Here is a 25,703-nt window from a genome sequence, read left to right as displayed (position 1 = left end):
AAGACATTTTTTACAATCATGACAAGAAAATAACATTAGAAAACAACATGAGGACAGCAGTACTGTCTCATATCAAAGGTATGTTTAGCTATGGGCTAAGCATATAGGCACTTGGATCTGCCGATTTGGAGTGACTACCTCTAGTCCTAGATTGGAAGAGATAATAACTTGTGGATTACCACACATCTTCTCAACGTGATCATGACTTTATGCAACTCCTATCATCTTATTTTTTCCCTTCTAATGAGTATCACAGGCAGAGAAGTTAGTTTATTTAGTTATTCTTTGGAGCAAAGCTTGTATCTCTATTTGATTGCCCATGCAACACCTCTGGGTACCTCTTCTATTCTTTTAATATTCCTGTTAAGGAAAATCAGAAAGGCAGAGTTTTCCAAGTACAGATGCAGCACAGAACTAAACAGAGGAATAACAATGCTCCGTATTATTTCAATTTCCTGTTGACTCTTGGGGGGAAAGAAAATTGCAGTCTCTACTTCTAAACTGCTGTCAAGCAAAGAGCTGCTGGTTCCATAGAACTGATTGCTGTTAACAGTGAGAGACAAAGATCAACTGGAATGCTGAATAGGAAGATTAGGATTATTCTTCTCGTATGTGCATCAGTTCACATTTGTCTACATAAAATTTGGAACTTGTTTAATACTTTTTGGTTACCGAACAAGATCTCCCACATCTACTTGCTTGTTATTTTTTTTAAAAGGACTTCAATGTATTCATGGCTTCCTCTTACAAAATGCATGGTGACTCTTTATAACTATGTCATATTTATTCACATTTCAGAAAATTTTCTTCTTCAGATGGCATCCCACCAGTTTTCTTACAGTGGTCACCAGGCTTAATGGGCAGAAGTTCCACCCACCTTTTTAAAATGCAGCATTGCATTTCCCATTTTGCTGATACTGAGCATTTCAGATGAGAAGTCATCCATCTCAGTCAGCAAGTAAGCTATTTCCATCACAAGCTTCTTTAAAATTATGTTTGATATCTTTTTTGATGATCTGGGTGAGGAGATTGAGTCCACTGTCAGCAAATTTGCAGATGATGCCAAGTTGGAGAGGAGTGTCAACCTGCTGGAGGGTAGGAGGGCTCTGCAGACGGACCTGGACAGGATGGATAGATGGGCTGAATCCAATGGTATGATGTTTAACAAGACCAAGCGCCCATTTCTGCACTTTGGCCACAACAACCCCCTGCAGCGCTACAGGCTGGGGACAGAGTGGCTGGAGAGCAGCCAGGCAGAAAGAGACCTGAGAGTTTGGATTGACAGGAAGCTGAACATGAGCCAGCAGTGTGCCCAGGTGGCCAAGAAGGCCAATGGCATCCTGGCCTCTATCAGGAACAGTATGGCCAGCAGGACCAGGGCAGTGATTCTGCCCCTCTACTCAGCACTAGTTAGGCCATACCTTGAGTACCGTGTCCAGTTCTGGGCCCCTCAGTTTAGGAAGGGCACTGACGTGCTGGAGAGTGTTCAAAGAAGTGCAACTAGGCTGGTGAAGGGACTGGAGCACAAGCCCTATGAGGAGCAGCTGAGGGAGCTGGGGTTGTTTAGCCCGGAGAAGAGCAGGTTCAGGGGAGACCTCATCACTCTCTACAACTACCTGAAAGGAGGTTGTAGCCAGGTGGGGGTTGGTCTCTTCTCCCAGGCAACCAGCAGAAGGACAAGAGGGCATGGTCTTAAGCTATGCCAGGGGAGGTTTAGGTTAGACATTAGGAAGAAGTTCTTTACAGAGAGACTGATCAGACATTGCACTGCCCAGAGAGGTGGTGGATTCACTGTCCCTGGAGGTATTTAAGAAGAGACTGGATGCGGCACTTAGTGCCATGGTCTAATTGACAAGGTGGTGTTGGGTCATAGGTTGGACTCGATGATCTCAGAGGTCTTTTCCAACCTAGTTGATTCTGTGATATTTAGAGCCTTTGAAGAAGCTATGAACAGCATGATATCTGAATGCAACGAATCCTTTAAAAATATAATAAAATATGACTTTCTTATTCCTGAAGAAACACTACATTTTCTTCAAAATTATAAACAGCCTTTTGTCAGGCCTGACAAATATCAGCCCTGGTCTAATGACATTTTTAAAGCCTGGTTCTTGGGAACCCTCCAGACAGGAAACATCTGGTTTGTCCCACCAGAAACCTAAACCTTCTACTTCTAAATCTGCCTTATACAATATACTCACTTTCAAAAGCCCATTTATCCTGGGCTTTCTTTGATTTTATCAGGTACTGTACATTAATTGCAAGTACCGTGAGTGTGCCATTTTATTTCCTGATTAAGCCTGTTTTTCTAATCTATAATTATTGTCATTTGAGCATTTTTAATAGCATCAGTTGTACACTGTAAAAATGTACCAGTTATGTGTAATTGGCAGACTGTTAAAATTCCTGATTTTGAACCAAGACTCAAGTGTCTGCATAGTACATTAACAGAATAAGAAAGAGTGCATTACCCCACAAAATACACTGTCTGATTACAATGCAGAGTGGGAACAGAAAGAGATAATGTGAGGATATTCATCCACAGAGATGACAGCAATCTACACATACTGGCAGCTTAATTGTTGAGTAGTTATTTCTTATAGGCAAAGCAAAATTTTCAGAAGGAACTTAGAATTAATAACAAAGGGCTGCTTTACGGATATTTTCAAGGGGTCTTCCAACTGTGAACTGTTGCATAGGAAAATTAAAGAGGTATATATTTGAAAATGTAACAAGTAGGCTCTCATGGAATATGAAAAGATAGTCTCTAAAAGATCTTCAGAGACAAGATAAGCATATGTGTAGCATGACCCAAGTAGGAGGAGTGAGCTGGGAGGAAAAAAATCACTTTTATTCAAAAAAGAGCACAATTAGAATGTTATTTTTATGGTGTTTCAGACAGATATTAACAAGATAAGACTGTACTTATCTAGCCAAAAGATAAAGAAGTTGCAAAATAAGATTTGATGTGACCTGAGCTTTATGTATAAATGTACAAATTACTACCTATCTTCCAAGATTGTTAACAGAAAGATTCTGTTAGAATCAGGAGAAGCCTGAATGTGAAAAATGAAAGGGATGTCCAAATCAGAGAGATGTCTGCCACCGAAAGGTCAGAGAGATAGAGAGGCATGAACAAAATATGGTAAAGCTCCATATTAACAATACTGAATTTCCACTAAATACAGAAAAACACACGTTAGAGACAGATCTGGGTTTTACCATCTGCAGTTGGTGACAGGCTTCTAGACAGTAGCTAAGTTAACATTTGCAAATGCTGTTAACCACAGATTCTTTTTCATTATATAGATCCCTGTTACAGGGAAAGTGTGATGTGGTTTCAGGACAGAATGCAGTGGATGAAAACACCAAAACCTGTAAAGAACATGCTGAAGAGTAAGGAGAGAAGAACAGATCAAAAGAAATTATACTACAGCATTCATCTTTTCCATTATTGTAGCCATTCAATCAGATTATTTCATTATTTAGATCAACAAAGCTCAACTGGAACTGAAGCTGGCCAGAAATGTGAGGGACAATGAAAAGAGCTTTTTCAAATACATTAATGGCAAGAGGCAGTACAGAAATATAATTGGCTCATTACAGGATGAGGATGGTCACCTCACAAACAGGGACAGAGACAAGGCAGAGGTGTTCAACACTTTCTTTGTCTCTGTCTTCAACACGGATGATGGACCAAGGGGGTTTCAGTGCCCTGAGCCGGTGGACCATGACTGTGAGAATGATCAGCTCCCAGTCAATCCTGAAACTGTACAGGATCTGCTGCTCCAGCTGGATCCCTGCAAATCTATGAGGCCTGATGGGATTCATCCAAGAATCCTCAAAGACCTAGCTGATGTCATAACGAAACCTCTCTCAATGATTTTTGAGAGGTCTTGGGGATCCTGATAGGTCCCAGCCGGCTGAAAGACAGCAAATGTTGTCCCAGTTTTCAAGAAGAGCAAGAAGGAGGACTTTGGAAACTACAGGCCTGTCGGTCTCACTTCAGTGCCTGGTAAAGTTATGGAGAAGATTATTCAGGAAATATTGAAAAACATCTGAAATACAACACAGTCATTGGTCACTGCCAGCACAGCTTCATGAGAGGAAAGTCCTGCTTACCAAAACTGACTTCCTCCTATGACAAGGTAACCCACCTAGTTGATCAAGGGAAGCCAGCTGATGTAATCTTTTTAGATTTCAGCAAAGCTTTCAATGATGTCTTTCGCAGGATCCTTCTGGACAAGATGTCCAGCACACAGCTGGATAAACACATCATGTGGTGGATGAGCAACTGGCTCACGGAGCAAACATGGAGAGTAATAGTTAATGGGGTAACATCAGACTGGTAAGGCCTTGTTCTTTCAACATCCTCATAAATGACTTGAATGTAGGACTGGAAGGGACACTAAGCAAGTTTGCAGATGACACAAAACTGGGAGGAGCTGTTGACTCCCTTGAAGGCAGGGAGGCCCTGCAGAGAGATCCCGACAGATCAGAGGAATGAGCAATCACCAACCATAAAAAGTTCAACAAGAGGAAGTGCTGGACCTGTAATGGGACAATCCTGGATGTTCCTACACATGGGGGAATGAGATGCTGGAAAGCAGTGCCACAGAAAAAGGACCTGGGGATCCTGGTTGATGGCAAGTTGAATGTGAGCCAGCAGTGCCCTGGCAGCCAGGAGGGCCAACCATGTCCTGCAGGGCATCAGGCAAAGCATCACCAGCCAGTCGAGGGAGGGGATTGTCCTGCTCTGCTCTGCACTGGTGTGGCCTGACCTTGAATATTGTGTGCAGTTTTGGGCACCACAATATAAGAAAGTTATTAAGCTCTTAGAGAGTGTCCAAAGGAAGGCAACAAATATGGTGTAGGGCTTTGAGGGGAAGCCATATGAGGAGTGGCTGAGGTCATTTAGTTTGTTCAGCCTGGACAAGAGGAGACTGAGAGGAGATCTCATTGCAGTCTACAACTTCCTCATAAGGGAAAGAGCAAGGGCGGGCACTGATCTCTTCTCTGTGGTGACCAGCGACAGAACCAGAGGGAATGGCCTGAAGTTGTGTTCTTCACCCAGAGGGTAGTTGAGCACAGGAACAGGCTCCCCAGGGAAGTGGTCACAGCACCAATTCTGATGGAGTTCAAGAAATGTTTGCATGATACTCTTGGGCACATGGCATGACTCTGGGGGATGGTCCTGTGCAGGGTCAGGAGTTGAACTTGATGAACTTTGTGGGTCCCTTCAACCTTGGTCCATTCTGTGATTTTGTTATTCTATGATTCTATGAATTTTGATACTACTGTGGTATTTGCCCAAATACTTGAGGCAGTTGAAGGACTCCATCGAGTTAAACAGGTTTTGAATCAGTGACTGTCCTGCCCTCTCAAACTCAACAAACAATACACTTTTGCCCTATAACATTCGCAAAAGGCAATTTGCCTAAGTCAAATTAGCACATCAAAATATTGTTAGCATTAATTAACTAGTAAATCAACAATTATTTTACTAGTTAGCATATCAGTGCTCTCTAGAGTCAAGTAATTTATTATTCTATTTTCTCCAAATATCCCTACCAATTAGAGTGAGGCAAGCATATGATGACTTAGAAACATGATTCTTATTATTTGAAAATTAGAAAATGTAATAGATCTACATTTTTAGAAAGTCTTGCTTGAAAGTCAGAAAACATTTTTGAGCTCTAAAGTAATATGTGATTCCAGTTGCATGCAGTTGTTTTCTTTAATCCAACAGAGCTGAATTAAAACTGTGTGAATCAACTGTTCAAACTCCATTTTACTCATAGCATGGGGATTTTTAACTGAGGAAGACCAAATTTTCAGGTGTTTCTCTGGCTATGTTTTCTTAGCTAATATGAGGAAAAATTATATTCTGGCTATGTCTGATCTTCAATTTTCATTTTTTTCTTACAGCTTTCTCTTCATTTTTCAGTTTTTTCTCTCTGTATTGTGTAATGTGAAACAACTGTCTTGGTCTTTGGAAATTATATTGCAACTTACAGTAGTTTTCAATAAAACACTACACTTATATTCCTAAAGTAGTACATTTTACTTCTTATGTTCACTTAAAATTATTTTAAAACTGTTGTTTTGGGGTTTTTTTGTGAAAACTATATTTACATTTAGGTGAGCAGATATTTTCTGTACATAAAATGAGAATGTATTTTATACATATCTATAGTTCTATAGCTCAGAGACCATGTGCTTACACAAGCAGAATAGAGTTTTTCCTAACAAATACTTCTCTATACTATAAAATATTATATTTTATGCTGTTAGGCATTATCAATTTTATTTTACTAAAACAGTAAAAATAAATCTGATTTTTTTGCAAAGAGTGGACAGGGGAATCAAAGGACTAACACCACACAAAGGCAACCACGAAAACTCAGCACCTCGCAGTTAAGAGAGCAAGTTGATCAAAAGACATTTTTCTGCTATTAAGCATTTTGATTAATTTACACAGCTAATGGTTGCAGTAGCTGGAGGCACTGTCCTTGACCTTCTTTTGCCACCCCTCTGCTGTATCTCACTGCCCCTGCAGATACATGATGCGATCAGAAGCTTGCCCAGCTCTTATCTGCCTCACTGTACTACTCTCTGTCTTCTCAGCTCAGCTCTTCCTCCACTCCCAAATTGCCACAGGATGCCAAACTCTGCCCTGAAGTGATCAGTGTGCACACATAAGCTCTCTCCTTCCAACTCTGCTGTGTGGGCAGTAGCCTTCAATTAAGAAGAGTACCAATAGCTAAGATGACTATATCCTAACTAACTTTTTCTGAAAATTTTAACTGAAATATTTTCATGACATTTTTCCCATGACTAAGCAAGAGAGAACTTGAGTTTGCATTAAGATATCTAGCAAATATGTTTTAAATTATCAATCTTTCTTCTTTTATTGTGAAGACTGCCAGCCAAAATTACAGGATATTCTTGTACAGCAGAGATGCATATTTTTCTCTCTCAGAAATACCCAGAGTATATTAGCAAGACTGGCTAGAAAAGGCTTAGGGAAGCAAGCAGGTATGTGTTTGATATATTTGACTCCAGTTTTCACGGAAAAAAATCCAAAACTTAATGTTTTCTCTATAAATAAATAAGATTGCAATTGAGACTAAGGATTTTCATGCAAAATTTTGGCTGGCTGCTTGGATAAATCCATTCTAACTAAGAAAAACTAGGAAGATTTTAGGTAAGCAAAAATAAGTATCTGAATTAAAGTGATTAGTGTTGAGTATTTAATTTTAATTTTAATTAGTTTTGCAACAAACAATACAGATTATAGGAGGCATTTACTGCTGCCTTTGAAAGAAAGCCCTTCAACCAGCAGATGAATTTCAGATGTGTTACTTGTCTAATAAATGACCAGCATCACATTCCAGAGCATTTCCACATTTTTCAGAGTTCCTTTTCCAGTTTCACTTACTATAAGCCTGCTTGAACATGAAGTACTGTCAAACGGTAGTATTGGTGAGATGACTATGAGATAAAAATTAATCTGATTGCAGTAGCAATAAATTAATGTAAATAATTCACAGCAACATGCAGACTGACCTGTCCAGTAATAGGTTAGGTGCAAATAAAAGCTTTCCTGGGTGTTCCATGGAGCGCCAGACTAAGCCGATCATCAGTATCTCTAACCAAGCACATTCCAGTAGATGAACCTGATCATGGAGTGTTAAATCCACAAATCCTGAAAGAATAAATAGGAGACAGTAAAAACACTCCAGGTTTTGTAAGTGGAACAACATTATTCAGAGAACCAGGTTAAAAAGTGCATTAAAGCTGGATAACCAAAAAGAGCAATAAAAGAGACATTTTTTCTCTTTTCATTTTGGGTTGAGTTTTGTCTGTTACTAGATCCATCCTAATAATTATTCCATCCTACAGAACAGTCAGTATTTTCTGACACTCTTTGTGTCCCAGCTGTACCCTTCGCCAAAAGCAGAGCAAGAGCCAGGACAGCATCTCTATCCCCACACCTATCACCAGTGGCCTGGGAAGCCAGGTGCACACTGTAGAAAGGGGCATCTCTCCACCACAGTGCCATGTTGCTTGGGGCATGATGGAGGTAAAATAGAAAAATGCCTTACAAAATTAAATGACAGCTCTAATTAGCTGTCACCCAGACCAATTTTCCTGGTGGAATGCTGTTTTATAGACTCATGAACAATTCATCATACTGCAAGTGCTGTACTTGTGTGGAAGAGAGCCCAGATATAGCATTTCAAATAAACTAGTAAGCAAATGCTGATCACTGCATTCAGAATTCACTGATGAAACACTTGTTTATATTTCTATTGGTATACAGCACCCGGAGGAAGGACGTGACCTCTCTTTCTCTGTATTTAAACACTGGAAACAATGAATGCAAAATTAAAAGATTGTTTATAACAATACTAAAAAATACTAATATGAAAGAATAATGATGAAGGTAGATATGAAAACATAATCACAGTGGTCCTTCCTGTGTTCATTACATGGAACAGATTGTATTATTCTCTATTTGAGTTTCTCACTTTTCGTGAATGTTACCTTCAATCCAAAGGGGAGATTGTACAGTTCAATTCATTAAACCTTGCATAACTAATTCCTTGAAATTAGAAGGAACTTCCTAAATTGAAATGTGTAGAAGTTCCCTTAAAAGAGATCTTATTTATCTTTTCCTCATTGTTATGAGGGTAACACATTATTATATAAATTTTGCCATATTTTTTCTTATTTGGTAATTATTATTTACCATTATTATTCTTCAGAATAGAGGTTAGAGGGTAAACTACCTTACCAGTCCAGTAAATGGTAGGATTTTCCTTCTGTGTTGTGTCCTCTCTAGAGGTATATACTAAATCAGGTATATTTGAGGAATATACCTGACATAGTCTCAAGTGCTATCTTGAGAAAAAGGAAGAAAAAAGGCACGTGTTTTTAAAGATAAGTGTTGTGCTATGAAATACATTTTTCAAATAACAAAGAGGTAGAGAAGAAAAAAAATACAGTTCACAATAACTTTAAAAATACTGTTATGTTTGGTAAAACAGTTGTTGATATAATTATTTTTAATGAAAATATCTGAGAGAACTAATCGATCTATTCACAAAGAATCATTCAAAAAAAGGTAATAGCTTTGACATATCTGAAATAAAACCCACCTATCAATCATTAGAAGTGAATTTAGACAGTTACATTACCTGCTGTTTTTATGAAAGTGGTAACAATAGGAGAAAAAATAATTGCCTTTTCCTGTATTTCCCCTTTATTACCAAATACAATTTTCAGACTTCAAAGACTGATGGAATGGCATTTGTCTGAGTCACCAAACAGCCTGAACAATAGAGCTGAAACTTAAAAGAGCAACACTCTTAAGAACAAAGCATTGGTTACAGCACTCGAACAAAATTGGCAGAAAGAAACTGTCAGTATATGGAGAACAAATAATAACCCCCATGTTTCCTTTTAAGTATTACCTTAGTACGACAACAAATAATAATGAAGTGTTTTTTCCTACACTTGAAGAGTATAACAGAAATGCAGGGACACAGATCCAGGTGTGGTGTCTGAAGTTTGCGATCAGTGCCTTACAAGTCAGTTATATTGCCATCATTTCACATGGCTGCATACTTTCCTGCAACAGATTGTTTTGATTGTTGCAGAAAAACTGAGCTTGTTACAACAGTGGCAATTCACTTTCCTTAAAACTCTGCCTATTCTACAATATTCTGGACACCAAAATGCTTTGCTTTGTCTCCACACTGTCTCAGTCTTTATTTTCGTTACACTTATTCTCAAACCCCTTTTAAGCCCTTTTTATTAGCTCTATTTTTCCCATCCCCACAGATGAAATTCAGATTGCACTGAGGCCAAGTAATCTGCACAAAAACTAAAGAGAGAAAGTAAAAAATAAAGCTAATAAATTACCTCACTAATACTGTAGAGCAGTGATATTTTGTTGGCCTGCTGAGAATAGAAATATACTACCTGACATCTTTTAAAGTAGTTGAATGAGAATACTTTGCATTAAAAGTCCTAAAATATTAATGATGTCTAGAATTTTAACTCCAATTTCATAGAGTCATAGAATCAGCTGGGTTGGAAGGGACCTCTGAGATCATCAAGTCCAACTCTTGATCCACTACTGCCGTGGTTACTAGACCATGGCACTAGACCATGGCACCTTTCAGCAAAGTTTCAAAGAAAATTTCAAAAACCTAGGAATGGAAAGAAAAAATATTGTGGGTCCATAGTTCAAAGAATTAAATGACCACTAAGCCTGACACCTGCCTTGGGTATCAAAGCTAACACAAACTTTGATTAATGCAGGTTTAGAAGCCTGTATTAAAATAATACATATTAACCGTAGTTCATAGAAAAAACTTATTAAATTGCCTTGATGGCTTTTTTACATGACATTTTTAGTTTATTACCTTGCTGTAGATAAAACCAGTGAGTTAGTTTAGTTGATAAAACTAAACATCTTGCCCAGAGAAGCTGTGGATGCCCCATCCTTGGAAGTGTTCAAGGCCAGGCTGGACAGGACTTTGAACAAGCTGGCCTAGTGGAAGGCACCTCTGCCCATGGCAGGGGGGTTGGAGCAAGATGATCTTTAAGGTCCCTTCCAACTCAAACCACTCAATGATTCTATGAAATAATAGTTTTGAGGAAACTGAGTTCTATGAGACATTTGATTTTGTAAAAACATGCAACACATTAAATGAATGAAAATATTTTAAATTACATATCTCAGTATGGCAAAAGGGTAATAATAAATTGAAGTGTTCCTAAAGAAAGGATATACAGTTCACCTCTCTACCCCAGACAATTTTTTAATGATGACATGGAAAAAACAGAAATCATAATTCAGATTTCCTGTTGGCATGTGGGAAATAATGCAAAAGCAGGTTGATAATGTAAGCAATGTAAATCACTCACTAACTTCATCATAAATTTAAGCCGAGAACATTCAACATATTTACAAGACAAAGTTATGATATAACTATACAGTAGCAGTTATGAAAAGGAGATAGAAATGATGGAGAAATATCAGTCCAGTTCAAGCTACATCTAATGGAGACACTGAACTTTATAAAAATCCAGGGAGAGCATAAGAAAGTTGAATTACCTCAGTGTTATCTGAATCTGGTAACCATCCTTCAAGTGGGATGAGAAGTTGGACAGAATGGCAGAGAAACATCAAAATGAATAAAGCATTGAAAAATATGCCCTCTAGTGAGGAATAAAAGGAATTTAGTTACTCTTTGTGAAGCTAAATAGTCTAGAGGGGTTAAAGGACAGTAGTGGGTAAATATCCAAAGAAAAAGAGAACAGCATTACAAAAAGTAAGAAGATAACACAGAGAAGCTCATGCTGGAAACTAAATCTGCTCCAAGTCAGACTACAAAAGAGGGGCTACTGTTAACAGCAAAAGTTGTTATTATCTAAGTAACATATTAAGTTTCCATGAATTTTCTATCATTAGAAACATTAATCAAGATTTAATTATTATTTTTAAGACAAAGTCTTGTTCAAGCAAGTTAATTCAGAATAATGTCACAGAAGGTTAAATTAAACTATGAATAAATCATTAGTCACTTCATCATTTAGAGTAACTTTAATGTTGCTGAAATTATGTGTAGATGTGCACAGCATTCTCAAATATCAGTGTTCTTTTAATGTTGGCAAGTTTTGAAAAGTATTCAAAAAGTATTTTTTAATTCTAAATTTTTTGTTACTGCGCTTTAAGGAAGAAGAAAGACATTCACTTCACTGTTGATAAATTAATTAATTGCAGTTTGGATGTAACCTATATCTGACTCTATACACCAGATTGACCAATTGCATGACATTATGAGACATATCAAAATCCCCATGTGGCCAAAGCCCACAAGACCTAGATTGCCACTAATCCATTCATCTATCATATGCTTGGCAGGAGAAAGACACAGAATAAAGCCACGGCTAGACCATGTTTTTTTTCAAATAAAGATAAATTAACAGCATTTTCAAGTGATTATCAACAACAAACACAATGATCGTTCCACAAACTCTTGTATGAATAAGGAAATCTGAGCTTCTGAAAAGCCAGAATGGTCTTCAGAGTACTCAGCTAGGAGTAGGTAGCAAATACAGTTATGTGTAGAACACAAAACTGTAATTTCCAAATTAAACAGACTATCCTTTCTAATATAAAGCAACAGTCTGTGCTGCTTCAGTGACAATATGATATAAATCTCTTCTCTTTTGGACAATAAGACACCACAAAGCAGCAGTGGGTCCATGGAGGAGAAGCTATTAAAAGCCCTGTTGTGGCAAGCACGGCTCTCTACGGATGGCATTAGATTTGGGAATCCAAAATTGTATGATCCTACCATCCTAAAAAAATGAAGGCAGTAACCATTTACAACAGGTATGAGCAAATCTCTTTGTAACATGGAAGTTTGGGTAGCTGCCCAAGAGCAACACAAGGACTGCTGGAAGTAATATTCAATAAAGTTTACAAACCTGAGAAGAGAGAAGTGATTTATGCAATAAATTGCTTGATTGCAGTAAGGAACAACAGAAAGCTCAGATGATTTTCATTTATTGCTACTGTTAGCATACATTGTGACCCCTGAAGTCCTCTGAAATAACCACTACCTACATATGCATTTGTATACATATATATATGTGTGTAAAATCATATCATTTTGAAACTAATAAATTCATCATTTGCCTCAGTGACTTTTGACCAAATAAGCAGCTTTCTGTTTTATCAGAAACAATTTCTCTAGCAATTACCATTCTCTGAGACCCAATAGCCAGCATCACTGCAGATTCAATCCTACAACAGTAAGCCCTCCAGTGGGTCCTTACTACCTTTTGGAAATCATCATGACAATTTTGCAGCTTCTACTCATACTCATAAGACACAACTACAGGGTGTTCAAACTGTTCAAAATCCGTCACATAGAGGTGAAGAAAAATGGTAGAGAAACCTTTTTACATCTGATCCAACTGTAATCCAACCTATATGTTTATACTATATCTCTTAATTAACATGATGGATACCTAAAATATAAATGTCAGCCAATTTTTGCAAGACAATAAACAACATTGTGCCATAAAGAATGACTCTGTGTCCAGATGTTTTGAAGGAAAGTAAAGTAAAAGCAATAAATAGTTTTAAAAGCAATAGTGAAGCTCCATCTAGCAAAGTATCCCATTTACAACAGCAATTGATACCACATGCTTATGGCAAAACTTGCAGCAGGAGAAACATATGCTTCTACAGGAAGTTTTCTCAGGCTCCAGAAATACGTAGTTTGGACTCGCAGAGCCAAAGATGGTCTTTTTGTGTTATCCTGCTCACCTTTGAAACAATCTTGTCCTTCTTGGAGCATTTTCCAGTTAAACTATGTTCTTTCAGAGACAGTGAGACTAAAACTGCACAGGTTTTCAGTCTGCCCTTGTCTTCATCACCTAAGTCAATAACATCCATAGTTTTTATCACCAATATTCACACCCTTTTTTTCCAGCTAACTTATTAGTAAGCTGAACAACATACGCCTAACTATTGATCTTCAAAGGTTCTCTCTTTCCTAAATGTCCTACCTGCTTGCCTGTAAAGTCTTTAACTTGATAGTAACATGAAAATCTTTAGTATTTCCTCTAGCAAAAAAAAGGATGTTATACTACGCAAAATGTTGTGGGAAATCAGAACACTCCTACATTGTGTGTTTTAAATCTGCACAGACAACTATTTTTTTCTGTCTTACTGCAGTGTTTTGAAAAGTGGCAACAACCACAGAAAAAGGCTGTTATTTACAATTCAGTACAATATCTCAATTATGTGATGGTCACGTAATAGGCAACATTTGGAACAAAACACTAATTAGGTTGGCAAAGACAGGAGGAAAGTAGTGGTGGGTGCTGCAAAATAATTGCTAGCAACCATCCAATAAAACAACCAAATTAAGAGAGGTTTGTATAGAGAAAAATATCTAAGTGGATGAAAGGCAAACAGCAAAATAATTCCTACGGCAAGTTCTGTTCTCAAAAAACAGCCACAAAGAGGAAAAACAGCATCTGTTCCTCATAACCTAAAGCACATTGGAGGACCAATACCTCAGTCACCACTGTTTGATTAAGTGGTGAGATCTGTGCCTGCTGTAATGCCACAAGCTTGGTGTCCAACCTCTCCACTTTAAGCAGAGTGGTGAGACAGCATCTAGGCATTTATCTAGCACATAAGATGATGTTTTGTTCTGAAATTGCATGGATCACTCAGCCTCTGCAATCCTGCAGGCTGAGCCCTGAAACCTCTTAGTTTAAGAGGTGGTTAAAACCCACACCTTGACTACAGCCTTGCCTGTACGCAACAACGGCAGAGCAAAACAGAATCCAAAGATAAGTGAATCAGAGAATCAAAAACACTGTTTTCCTTGAGCCTTGGTATTCACACAGCTATTTTTATAATGCTACTTATTCTTAATTCTTTCAACAGACCTTCAGACCAAAATTATAAGACACTTATTAAATTCTCCCTCCTGAGGGCACTTACAGTGTGACGTATTGTCATATTGGCTTAATTGTTTACACACCACCAGTGTTTTAAATCAAGACTTATTTTGAAGACTGAAGATTAAAGATCTCTAAACCTCAACATTTTCAATCCAAATATTTTGCTAAAAGAGTAGTCTCGTTATTTCAATTTTTTTTAAAGGGACATTGCTTTTGTTTCTGTAAATGCAGTCAGAAAAAAATTAGCTACAATTTACTGAGTTCCTGGGAGGAAAGTCTGAAAGGTAAACATAAAGCAAGTGGCATAGTTGTAAGAGCCTCTAACTACTTGTCCGCTTTTTCACAATTCTCAATTTTTCCTGCCTGTATAATTATAATATAGCAGAACACCAATCCAAACTCACACATTGTCTTGTCTAAGTGTAAACAGTCTGTCAGAAATTAAATAAATTGAGATCAGGGAGAACAGCATCTGCTCTTAATTACTGTTAATTCCTTTTAAAAATTACATTTGCCATTTTCAGCCCCAATGGTTTTAAACTTCTTTCAAAAAAAAAAAAAAAAAGATTGCAATTTACAGGTGTAAACTTAATATAGGTTACGAATGCTTGGGTTTTGGGCAAAACCCAAGCAGTCAGAAGAATGATGAGGCTCTGCTTTCACAGTCTGTTTCATACTGAAAGTCAAGATCAAGCAAGTTTTTACTCTTCTCCTCTACCAGAGGTTTCCATCCTCCTTGAACTGGCCTAATGAGACCTGCCTTACAGTTTGGCATATGGACCACCCCAATCAAACCCCCTACCTGACACTGTTCCCAGAGCAGGATGCTGCAGGGATGTCACATTTGTGACTTTTATTTCAGATCCCATTTCTAGGAGCTGGTCTGATCTGCTTCCACTTAAAAGCTGCACCATGATGATTCCAAAAAGTATTTCTCAGATAAAGGAGAACCACTTCAACTGCTTTCCAGGAATATGTAAAGTTATCAAAACTTCACTCAATGCTTTCTGCTTACACAAAAAGTGTACACTTTTTCAGACTCGTCCAGTCCATATCTTTTCAGGACGAGGAGTCTAAAATTTTCCTGAGGCCAATCCTGGTCCAAGTAGCCAATGCAAACTCAATACTTTACACTAAGCCCAATTTGGTTTTAGAGCCCTGGAAACACTTCAGGGGTAGTGACAGACAATTGCTACTGATCAGAGACACAGTCTCTTCTCCAGGCAAACTCTTGCTACATTTTTATGAAGTACTGATGCCTTGCCTGAGAGAAACATGAGAATTCTCCACCACACCACCAGCTTGGCTGGCAATGTTCCTAGGGAGATGGACTATGTGCTGGACTGAAGGTCTGCAGGAACATCCAGCCTGGGAGCCAGCCCTTAGCTGTGACTTTTGGGGAAAGTAAGTTCTCCCTGAACACCAGCACAAGCAAATTATTCTGTAGGATTTATTTGACTGCCTGAAGAAGATGCGTCCCATGCTGGTGGATGGTCAGGTTGTGTGTCCAAAGCTCAAGACTTCTTCCTCACTGTGCTCTCCCAGGCACAGACACAGACTGGAGATAAGACAAACTGGGTAGTGTTGTAGATCAAGCCCGTGGCTGACTCAGGAAACAATCTCAGCGAAGCTAAGTGCTGTCAAGTCCTGACTTTCTCGCATATGTCACTGTGTCTGCCTTGACTTAAACAGAGGGGTTTTTTTGCAACAATTTCGCTTGGTTAACCAAAGATTATTCCAGAAAGTGCATTAGCAGTACCAGTTAACACAAATACATAGAGGCCTTCCATCAGGGAACATAATAAAAGTAATTGGCACTCACATAACACTTTACATTTTCAAAGGGCAGTAAAACCATTAAGTATTATTGAATGTATTTTATAGATAGAACACAGAGAGGTTAAGTGCCTCATTCAGGGGGAGGCAGGATTAGGACAGAGGTGTCTCACATTCTCTCATCCTTTCAGCCTCAAAAATCTTTGGTTTGGAGAAGCTTCCTTGAGTTCAAGTGCAAGTTCTGTTTATTGCAAATCAGTAAAAAGCAAAAAAAAACCCCAAACCTGAAGCAACTGAACTTTTTTCATACAGAAAAAGGAAAGAAAGCCTTACCAAGCTGGAGTGTGTGGGGGGAATTGTTTAGATGCAAGCAGAAAACCTGTATGCAGGAAATTATACAAGTATTAACTCTTAATCGGTTTTAAAACGCTCACTAATGTAGGCAAGGCAACTACCTACATAAAACAAATCTTGGACCTAAGTTTTCTTTTACCTCTAAATAAGCAGTTTTAAAAGTTATTAAAACAAGAACAAATCTTGCTAATCATAATAATTATAACAACTACTACTGTATAAGATTATTGCAAGTGAAGGCTGCCTGCCAGTTGGTTAGTGAAAGTTTATTATACTTGTTTCGTAAAGCAAGAAGGGAGACATACATATATTTTCTGTACAGAAAACAAGCACTTCAACTGATCAACAAATGTTGATGTTTGTTATTACATGCAAAATTCCTACAGCACTATACAGCAGTTATTTAAAGCATGTTAATGATCATTCATCCCTGGACTGTAATTGAGATTTCTGATACTTGGGGTACCCTTTGACAACAGTAAAATGCTACTTTATGGCTCTTTTACCACTGAGAGCTGTGCCATTTCTCAGGGGGTTCAGGCTTGCAAATAAAAAGCACAGAATGCTATCTGCATACCGAGAATGGAACAATAGCAGCTGCTCCCTTTGGTTTTGAGTGTAGGAACGGCCCATCACCTTCATGTGAAGGCTTTTCATTGAAGGGTGTCCTCCGAATTTTTCCCTGCACAGGTGAAGAAGGATACTACACAAAATTTATTATCTGCCGACTAAAAGAGATAGTATGAAGTAATACATCTTTTCTTTATTGTCTCTGCAACAGTTAATTACATGACATTAAACCTATATCAGTACTCAGGCCAATTTATAACAGTACTCAGGCCAGTTGCAAGTTGTTTAGAGGAGGGTTACTGGGATTTGTCATTTTTTTTTAAGAGGTCACAGCTATGCAAAATGTTTTCCATCAAAAGCAGCTCCAGCTAAAATAATTTCTGTGGCTGGTTTTGCATTCTTGACTGACTTTTATGAACTCAAAAGACATGCTCATAAATACAAGCTGTCTTCTCTACTTCATTCTTTCCCCTTCTGCCCTTCCCCACTCCATGAGGGCTGTCACACTTCTGATCTCTTCTGCTGGTTTAAGTGTTCAGACAACTGATGAAATAAACGGTTAAGAAGGAAGAGCATGAAAGGTGAGCAACGGGCAGTCGAGGTGCACTGACCAGCTCAGACAGTTTACACTTTGTGTAAATCTACCCTAAGACTTGAGGTCACATCCAGCATAGCTTGGATTTTTTTATATATATATACTGCTGCATCCAAGAGAATATTAGGTTTTCAGCATTTGTTTGACCTTCAAAGTACCAGGCTGTGTTCCAATCACAACCTAAACCAAATATAAGTTATGGTTTTGTGGCTGTCAAAAAAAATCACTTGAGGCAAAAGGTCTCATTAAGCAATCACTCTTTGAGCAATCTGTTTAAGCAATCACAGTTTTTAAGCAAACTGGAGGGGGAAAATGAAGCAGACACAGGCAAACTCTTTCACAGCTTTTTAAAGGACCCCAGCATGCCCCTGAGAGGTTTCAAATAGTTGCTTTAATACATAATTATTAGGGGAAAATTTTAAAACCAAACATCAAAGGCTTCCCAGTTGTTTTCCTCTTTTACAGAGAGCTTTTCTTACATCCTCTTACTAATTTTATAAGCAATTGATTGGATGGGACAGTACCCTAACAGTATCAGCAAAAGCAGCAAGCCACATGGTGGTCCATATGGAGCCCGTGTCTGGAGCTGGCTTGGGCAGCACTGCATGCCTGCCTTTCACTACAGCCCTGGGAGACAGACCTTGCTAGAGGAAGAGGTTCTGAAAAACCTCAGGGTGGATAAAGGCAATGCAGATATGTCACATGGTCTAGTAATAGTATAAGGGGCAGAATAAGGATGGCAAGTGAACAAAAGTAGGTTAAAGTAAGCCTGGAAACCTATTCTACCACAGGCTACTCTACCACATTTCTACTTCTCTGCTTCTCACTTTTTCCTCAAATGTTAGGGTATAAAAATATTTCCGTCGTTCCATTTTTTATCCTGTTTGTTCCTTTAATTATAACAGCTATATGAAAGACTTAAAGGTCATCATAACACAATTAAGAACATTTTAGAAAAGAGATAAAATTATATTTGCAAGGTAATACAATCAATGGCCAGCTTCAGTCACTTTTCCAAATTAATATTAGTTATTTATTGAAGGAATTAGAAGCTGAAATTAAGGATTGTTAACTCTATTCTTTCTGAATGTCCCTAAAATCCTGGTTTCATACTTCCATGTCTGGAAGTTTGAGAAATGTCACTTTTTAATTTAACACTTTCTTTGACTACAGCAACTTTCACATGATGAAACTGGGAGAGTTATGGTCTCCCCTTCTTCATTCATAAAATCCAGTGAACAAGGCACTAAGCTTTTTGTTCCACAATCTCTTCCATCCCAGCATCTACTGTCTTCACCACTGAACCAATTAACATTCATTGCAGTAGCATCTGGAACTAGCAGAAAAGAGGATTATTTTGCAACCCAAGGAAAAGAGGGGAAAACTGTCAAGTCTGTAGTGAACTAGAAGATTAAAACTGCTTCAAGACTACAAATAGAAATTGCTCAGAACATAATGTGCTGTACCCAAGAAATGAGGCATAACCTCAGAGTTCATGGTCTGGTCATTCTTTACAGTCACTAGGAAATAAAACTAGCTTGACTAAGGCACCTGCATCCATTTTATTTCTCCAGATTGTTCACTTCTGGCGAAGTCTTATTCCTGTCTATTGCACTTGTAGACGAATAATAGACATTACATATCTATAGTTTAGCATTCATTACATTGGCTGGTACCTACATCAAAACAGAAACACAAGCACATATAAATGAGATTCAAAGGTTTCTTTTCCCTTCTATTCTTTTCACCCCTACATGACTGGTTTTGAACAGAACCCAATCTCTGAAAAAATTATCCAAGAAATTCTAAGGACACATCAAAGAGAAGAAAGACAGCAAAATTAATTGCTGCAATTTCCTTTAGCCACTATAACAAGAAGAGTATTTTAGCAGTTGTGTAGGAGTGTCATCATAAGACAGAGCAAAGGAATATTTTACAGGGAAAGCAAGACACTGGAATGCAGCTGGTCATTTATATTAACTTTCTTGTCCAAGTTATCAAGCAGCATGCTTCCACAAAACGCGTCATTGTCTTAAGCCCCTTTTGTTGCACACTCTCCTTCGATGGGTAACAAACCCAAGGCAGATTTCAGTATCTGCAAAGCCTCAGACACCCTCAGGAAACTGTTACATGTTGCATGGTCTGGGCTCAGGTGTGCATACAAAACACAGGTGTTGCACTTGTGGAACAATGACCTTGACTCAAGGTCCTGTACAGCCTGCTGAGACATTTGCTGAAGCTAGAGCTAGTTGGAAGCACTCTGACAGTGCATTTTATGTTGGAAAGTGACAGGCTGACAAGTTTAAAACACTCTGGAGAACTTCAGATTTCACAAAATGAAAATAAACAAATAAAAGAAGCTGGTTTCTATCTGTCCCTCTCAGCTACCTCATCTTGGTTTTCAGCACTCTACTAGGTACCTATTCCTACTCAGCACTGAGAAAAGTACCTAAATTTCTAGGAAATACAGGACTCTTTTTTTCCAAAAATGTTTTCATTTTAAACAGGTGACTAAAATATTTGAAATCTTACTGGTCTACTCTATCATGTTTAATGAAATGTTTCATTTCACCCAAAAAGGTTATTACCTAGCAAAAAGGTCCAAAAATTTCATTTTATATTAAGTGAAAATGTTTATTTTTTGTTGTTTGTACCTTCCATGAAACAAAGAAACTAATTACTCACACAACTATGATGGAGACATCTGGAAAAGCTTTGGAACAGTGCACAAGCTCATCCACAGTGACTGGACCTATAAATTCTATTTATCATCCTTTGCCAGGACTAGAAAGTTGTACGGAATTCCATCACATTAAAAAAAATCACTTTAATATCTTCTAATAACTATAGCAGTAGAAATTAAATATTAGAAGAAAAAAAAATATAACTTAAAATTCAGAAAGTTTTTCCTGGAATTTTAATTTTATATTTTTTCCAACTCATAAAAAAAGGGGTAGTTTTTATCCTCCCTATTTCAGAGACATTTTGATCGATTTTGTTTTTCTTTTCTCTTTTGCCTGCTTTGAGATGCAAATTTGATAGACTCCTCATGATGAGAAGAAACCTTTATCTTTAATCATAAATAGAGTCCCTTCACACAGTTCAGATAGAGACTAGGAGACTATTTTATGAATAGTATCACCGTACCGACCCTCAAAGCACAGTTTGGATCATATATAGAAGGCTGGGGGTTCCAATCCTCAGAGGCAGAGGAGGTGTGTTTGGTGTGGGAGCCCTGAGGCAGCAAATATCATCTGAGTGTTACCCAAATGATCTTGCCCACTTTTGATGATAACCAGAAGTTTATGGGTTCTTGTTATATACTTCTACAGCTCATATATGTTTATCTGCTCCCATAGCTACACTGTTGCCACTAGAAAAGTTACCAAGATGAGACAAAGTCAGGCAGTAACTGCAATATGGACACGACCATAATAGGTCACACAGAATTGATGTTGCACTATGATGGTGAAAGATGAACTTATAAAGAACTGGAAAAGAGACAGAAAACATGAAGGAACAATGTGGTTAAAACTTGTCAAGCAGATGCCACAGCACTCTAACCTTTGATATGCTAAATATGACTATTAATGATCAGACATCCCAGGCAAACAATGAAGTAGCAAACTATGAAGATGACAGAAAATAATTTAACTTAATCAGAACAAATAAAACAGGAATTTCAGGAATACTCAGAGAAATGAATCACCTCCTAACTGTTTGTGCTAAGTCTGGAATCAACCTAAATTTTAAGCATTTTCAGGCTGCATTTTTGCACATACAGAAAATCAAAGTGTGAACTGAAGAAGAGGAATGCACCAGGAAATTCAAAAACAAGCATAAGAATCTTAACATTATTGTCTTACACACACACACACACACATAAAAGTAATTCTGAGTGTAAAATAAAGCATCAAAACACTTAAATATAGTCCTACCCATATTAAACATTAACTATTACCAAGCTGCTCAGAGACTCGGAAGCCAAGAGACCCAGTGTCAGGCCGGAAGCTTTTTAAGAAGAGGGAAAACAGCTCATCAACATTATACTGAACTACCTCTGCTATCCCATTACTGAATTATTTCAGTCTTCCACCTACATGAAATCAGCACTTTAAAGTTACTCCACATTATCTGTAGATAAAATAACTCATGGAAAGCTGGTAACAGTTATTCCCTGTCAGTTGAAGAAAAGCAGACCTGAATTCATCAGACTGCAGTAATGGATTTTTACCAAAATATCTCAGAAGCCCTATTACTGACAAATAAGGCACAAAAAGCCTCATCTGGAGTCTAAAGAAAAGAGCACTCTGACTGCACTGTCTACAGAATTAAGGCAGTAAGGGAAATGAATTTATTTTGCCTGGCACTGTCTCATTCAGATGTTCAAATGTCAATGTCTGTTTGAACCCTTGATTAGAAGTGGCCCCTTAAAAAAAAAAAAAAAAAAAGAACAAAAAAAACCCCCACCAACCAAACCAACACACAAAAAAAACCCAGAACAAAAACCTGTAACATAGACTAGAACAAAGGTAAAAAATAGACATGAAAGAGAACTGAGAAACATAATTGCTTTCAAACAAATGGCATAGTTTAATATATGACATTATTTCAGACTTAGTTATAACTAATTTTTCTGTAGGCATACTCAGTGGTATCAACAATCACTTCTCAGGATAGATTTGCATAACATCTGGTAAAGTAGCACGTAAAGCTTCTGTAAAAGATAAGCCTTTTTTTTTTTTAAGAAGAGAGGCATACTGGCAAGGAGTATAATGAGCATTATAAAAAAAAATAGTGGATTTAATTTATATTTATGCCTGTAGCCTAAGAATCTTCAAATAAGGCAGGGATGTGGGGGGAAGGTTGTTTCCCAACAAGGACATTTAATGTGCTTCACAGTTTGTCCATGCAGCAGAATAGGTGCTGAGATAACTGTTTAGAAATGGATGCGCTGTGGCAAAATTAACACAAGGAGGCATTGGCACCATTAGTGCTTCCCTGTGGTAAAGCAACAATCTTCCCAAAAGGCTCGTATAAAGGAACGTAACCCTACATGTTTACCTGCGGGAAAAAGGTGCATTTAGTATTCATATCGGAGTCAATGATTCTCCATAGCTGTGTGTATATGAATACCAAGCGTGGGAAAAAAAATGAAGTCATAAGTAGCACTGATAAATATGCCGGATTTTCATGGGCAGCTCTTCTGTGTCAGCTGAGAACCTCTCTATGCATACTGTTTTTAAAATGTGTGAGATGTTAACCAATTAATACTAGTGTTTAATTCCACCATCACCAAATAAAATATACTAGAGCTTTCATTTTGCACAGACATTGCAAAATCCCACCCTACAGAAGACTAAAAATCAACTGCTGATTCCAAAAAGGCTGCCACATGCTTCTGTCATTTCAGGTCACTATTTACTAGCTGTACAGTGCAAATTTGGCCCCAAGAACTACCAGAAGAATTTACTGCTTTCCTGAAAGACAAAGACAGAAGAACAACTTCCAAAAAATATGCACTAGAATCAGCAACAAAACAGTCAGTCTTTGCCTCCCGAGAAGTAAAGTATCTTGTATCCCAGGGATTCAAGGAAACCAAAGATCCTCTGTCAACTAGGATGCATCTTGAGTGAGGAGTAAATTACCATGCTACCTCTTCATTATGACTCTCCAACCCCTTACAGCTGTGGCATAGCATTACAGAATATTTTACAGATTAAGCAGGAATATGCTAAGTAGGAGCTAAAGAACATCTATTTAGGCAAACAGGATAAAGGCTGTAAATGGTGCCAGTAACTGGAATATTCTTGTCCTTTGTACAGAGAGACTGGAAAAGATCACTCTGTAGAAGTAAAGAGAAATTAAATTAGAAAAAGACTTGCGCTAGACCTGTATGTTACTTTTGGCAGTATGACATGAATCTTTCTAGCACCATCATATTAATTCTTGCCTGTATACTGCCACCCTCGCATTTCAATTGCCTCAACTATTTTGCCAAGAACTGGACTGGGGTACTCACACAAGTTATAGGCAAGCCAAAATACACACACGCAAAAGATTTTTAACCCAGCTAAATCCCTTTACTTGCATAACACAGGAGGAAGCAGAAAGGTAGGAATTGCAACTGGAATAAATACTTGTGAAATTACAATCTCACAAAGTGTGTCCTACAAGTGTATGTGATATTCATAAGAAATACTACCTTTTTAGCAATGAAAGGAGACTTCTTAAATTGGTCAGACATGTAATACTACTATAATAATTTATATTATTATGGCAATATTGAAATTTTAGGTCTATTCCAGTCAGTTAGAGACCATTCAGTGTTTTAGTAAACACTTGGCTCCCATGCCAGCAGCCCATATAGCCACTTCTCTATTTGCAGACATGTTCTCTGAGGGACAGCAGCTGTTGCAGAAGATGCTTCATCAAGCTATTGATAAGATTTATTATTCTCTGGGGAAATTTTAATTAGTCTACTCTTCCACTTTCCCTATCTTTATGAATCAAAGTAAACTAAGATTTCTTGAATTTTGGTTTTCCAAATCACCTCAAACACTCCAGAATGTAATTTAACAAGGAACACAACATTTTTAGTCTGTAAGTGAGATTTTGAATGGTACTTTTCCCCTTGTCTATATATTAACCTTGATTCCGGGTCTTACGACTTCCTACTGGATTAACTCAAAGAAGTTCCAAACCAAAAATCTCAGGCCACAGAGAAAAAAAATCACTGAAAATTCTGCCAATATGCATTCTCTTTTTCAGAGATCAGTCTGCTCAGAAGGAATACCAGAGAGATTCACTGGGTATCCCTGACACCCTGAGAAGTCCTCCTCTCGGGTGGGGGAAGGGACATGGACACTGAGTCAAAGTCAAGATCTTGATTCCTCCCTCCTGTTTCCAAGGCTCCTCAAAAGGCTTAAGAAACTTTAGGTCTAGACCCAAAGTCTAACCACAGTGATAAATATGATAAATATTTCATTTCCATATCCCTGCTTAGGACTGTGGCAGACACCCATATTTCTTACAAGGAATAGAACTTTCCATAGGGAAGACAGAAGGCAATATTTCCTTATGGCCACTCTTAGCTGAGAACAAACTCAAGCCAATCACATATTTCTCATTTCCTATTTCACCGTGGGATATTTTGTAACTGCTTTCACAAGTTTAAATTTGCAGCCATCCCTAACTAACACACAGACAAAACAAAATACTCTTTACACACATAGTTCATTTCCTGGAGAGATAATCAAAGAAAACAAATGAGCTGCATAACAGATGTGTCATATAATGCACCACTGCAGCAGTACAGAAAGGGTAAGAGTCCATCCAGAAGTCACCTGCAATAAATCTTTCCTAATTATTTCTATGTAACTTAAAAACTCCTATATATCTAATATGAGATTTTAGTGAATAACTCACTTGAACAGAAAAATAATACAGATGATATTGAAATAATCTCTGGAATAACCAGCTGGAATTACAGCTGATCATGCTCAGAAATATAGTACTGGAGAGGAACTAAAAGAATTAGGCTGAAGTTATTGAACATCAAGTAAAAAAGGCCAATTTGTGTGAATTATGTGAACAGGGAACAATGGGTATGTGCACATGCACATACATATCGCATCGGTGCTTTCCAACAATCGCGTATTCTTTTTGTAAATTATTTTAAGAAATAAATAAATCAGGAGGGATTGTTACTTACTGTTTACTTAGAGTGGAAATTAACGAGCGTTTCTTGGAAAGCTCCAGGGTTCAGCATAGCTGAAGACTCTAGGACAGACATATTCATCCAAGAGTGTAAATTATTTATCAGCTAAAGAAAAATAGCAGGAAATGTTTTTTATAAAAGGATCATGTTTTTAGAAATAAAATATTACAGTTTAAGTAT

General features: G+C 37.8%; 1 protein-coding gene across 2 annotated transcripts in view; it reads right to left on the bottom strand.

Moving 5' to 3' along the window:
* ESR1 (estrogen receptor 1) overlaps nucleotides 1-25,703 on the bottom strand; it is a 165,268-nt gene that overhangs the window by 17,423 nt on the left and 122,142 nt on the right. For both annotated transcript variants that reach the window (XM_018078176.2, XM_018078179.2), the window contains exon 6: nucleotides 7,570-7,708. In XM_018078176.2, the coding sequence (XP_017933665.1) occupies nucleotides 7,570-7,708 (139 nt within the window). The remainder of the gene's footprint in view (nucleotides 1-7,569; nucleotides 7,709-25,703) is intronic.

Source organism: Manacus vitellinus, unplaced genomic scaffold (assembly GCF_001715985.3).
Source record: "Manacus vitellinus isolate BGI_N305 unplaced genomic scaffold, ASM171598v3 scaffold_4_pilon, whole genome shotgun sequence".
Taxonomy (NCBI): domain Eukaryota; kingdom Metazoa; phylum Chordata; class Aves; order Passeriformes; family Pipridae; genus Manacus; species Manacus vitellinus.
Note: the sequence above shows the minus strand (reverse complement) of the source record. Positions and strands in the feature narration are given on the sequence as shown.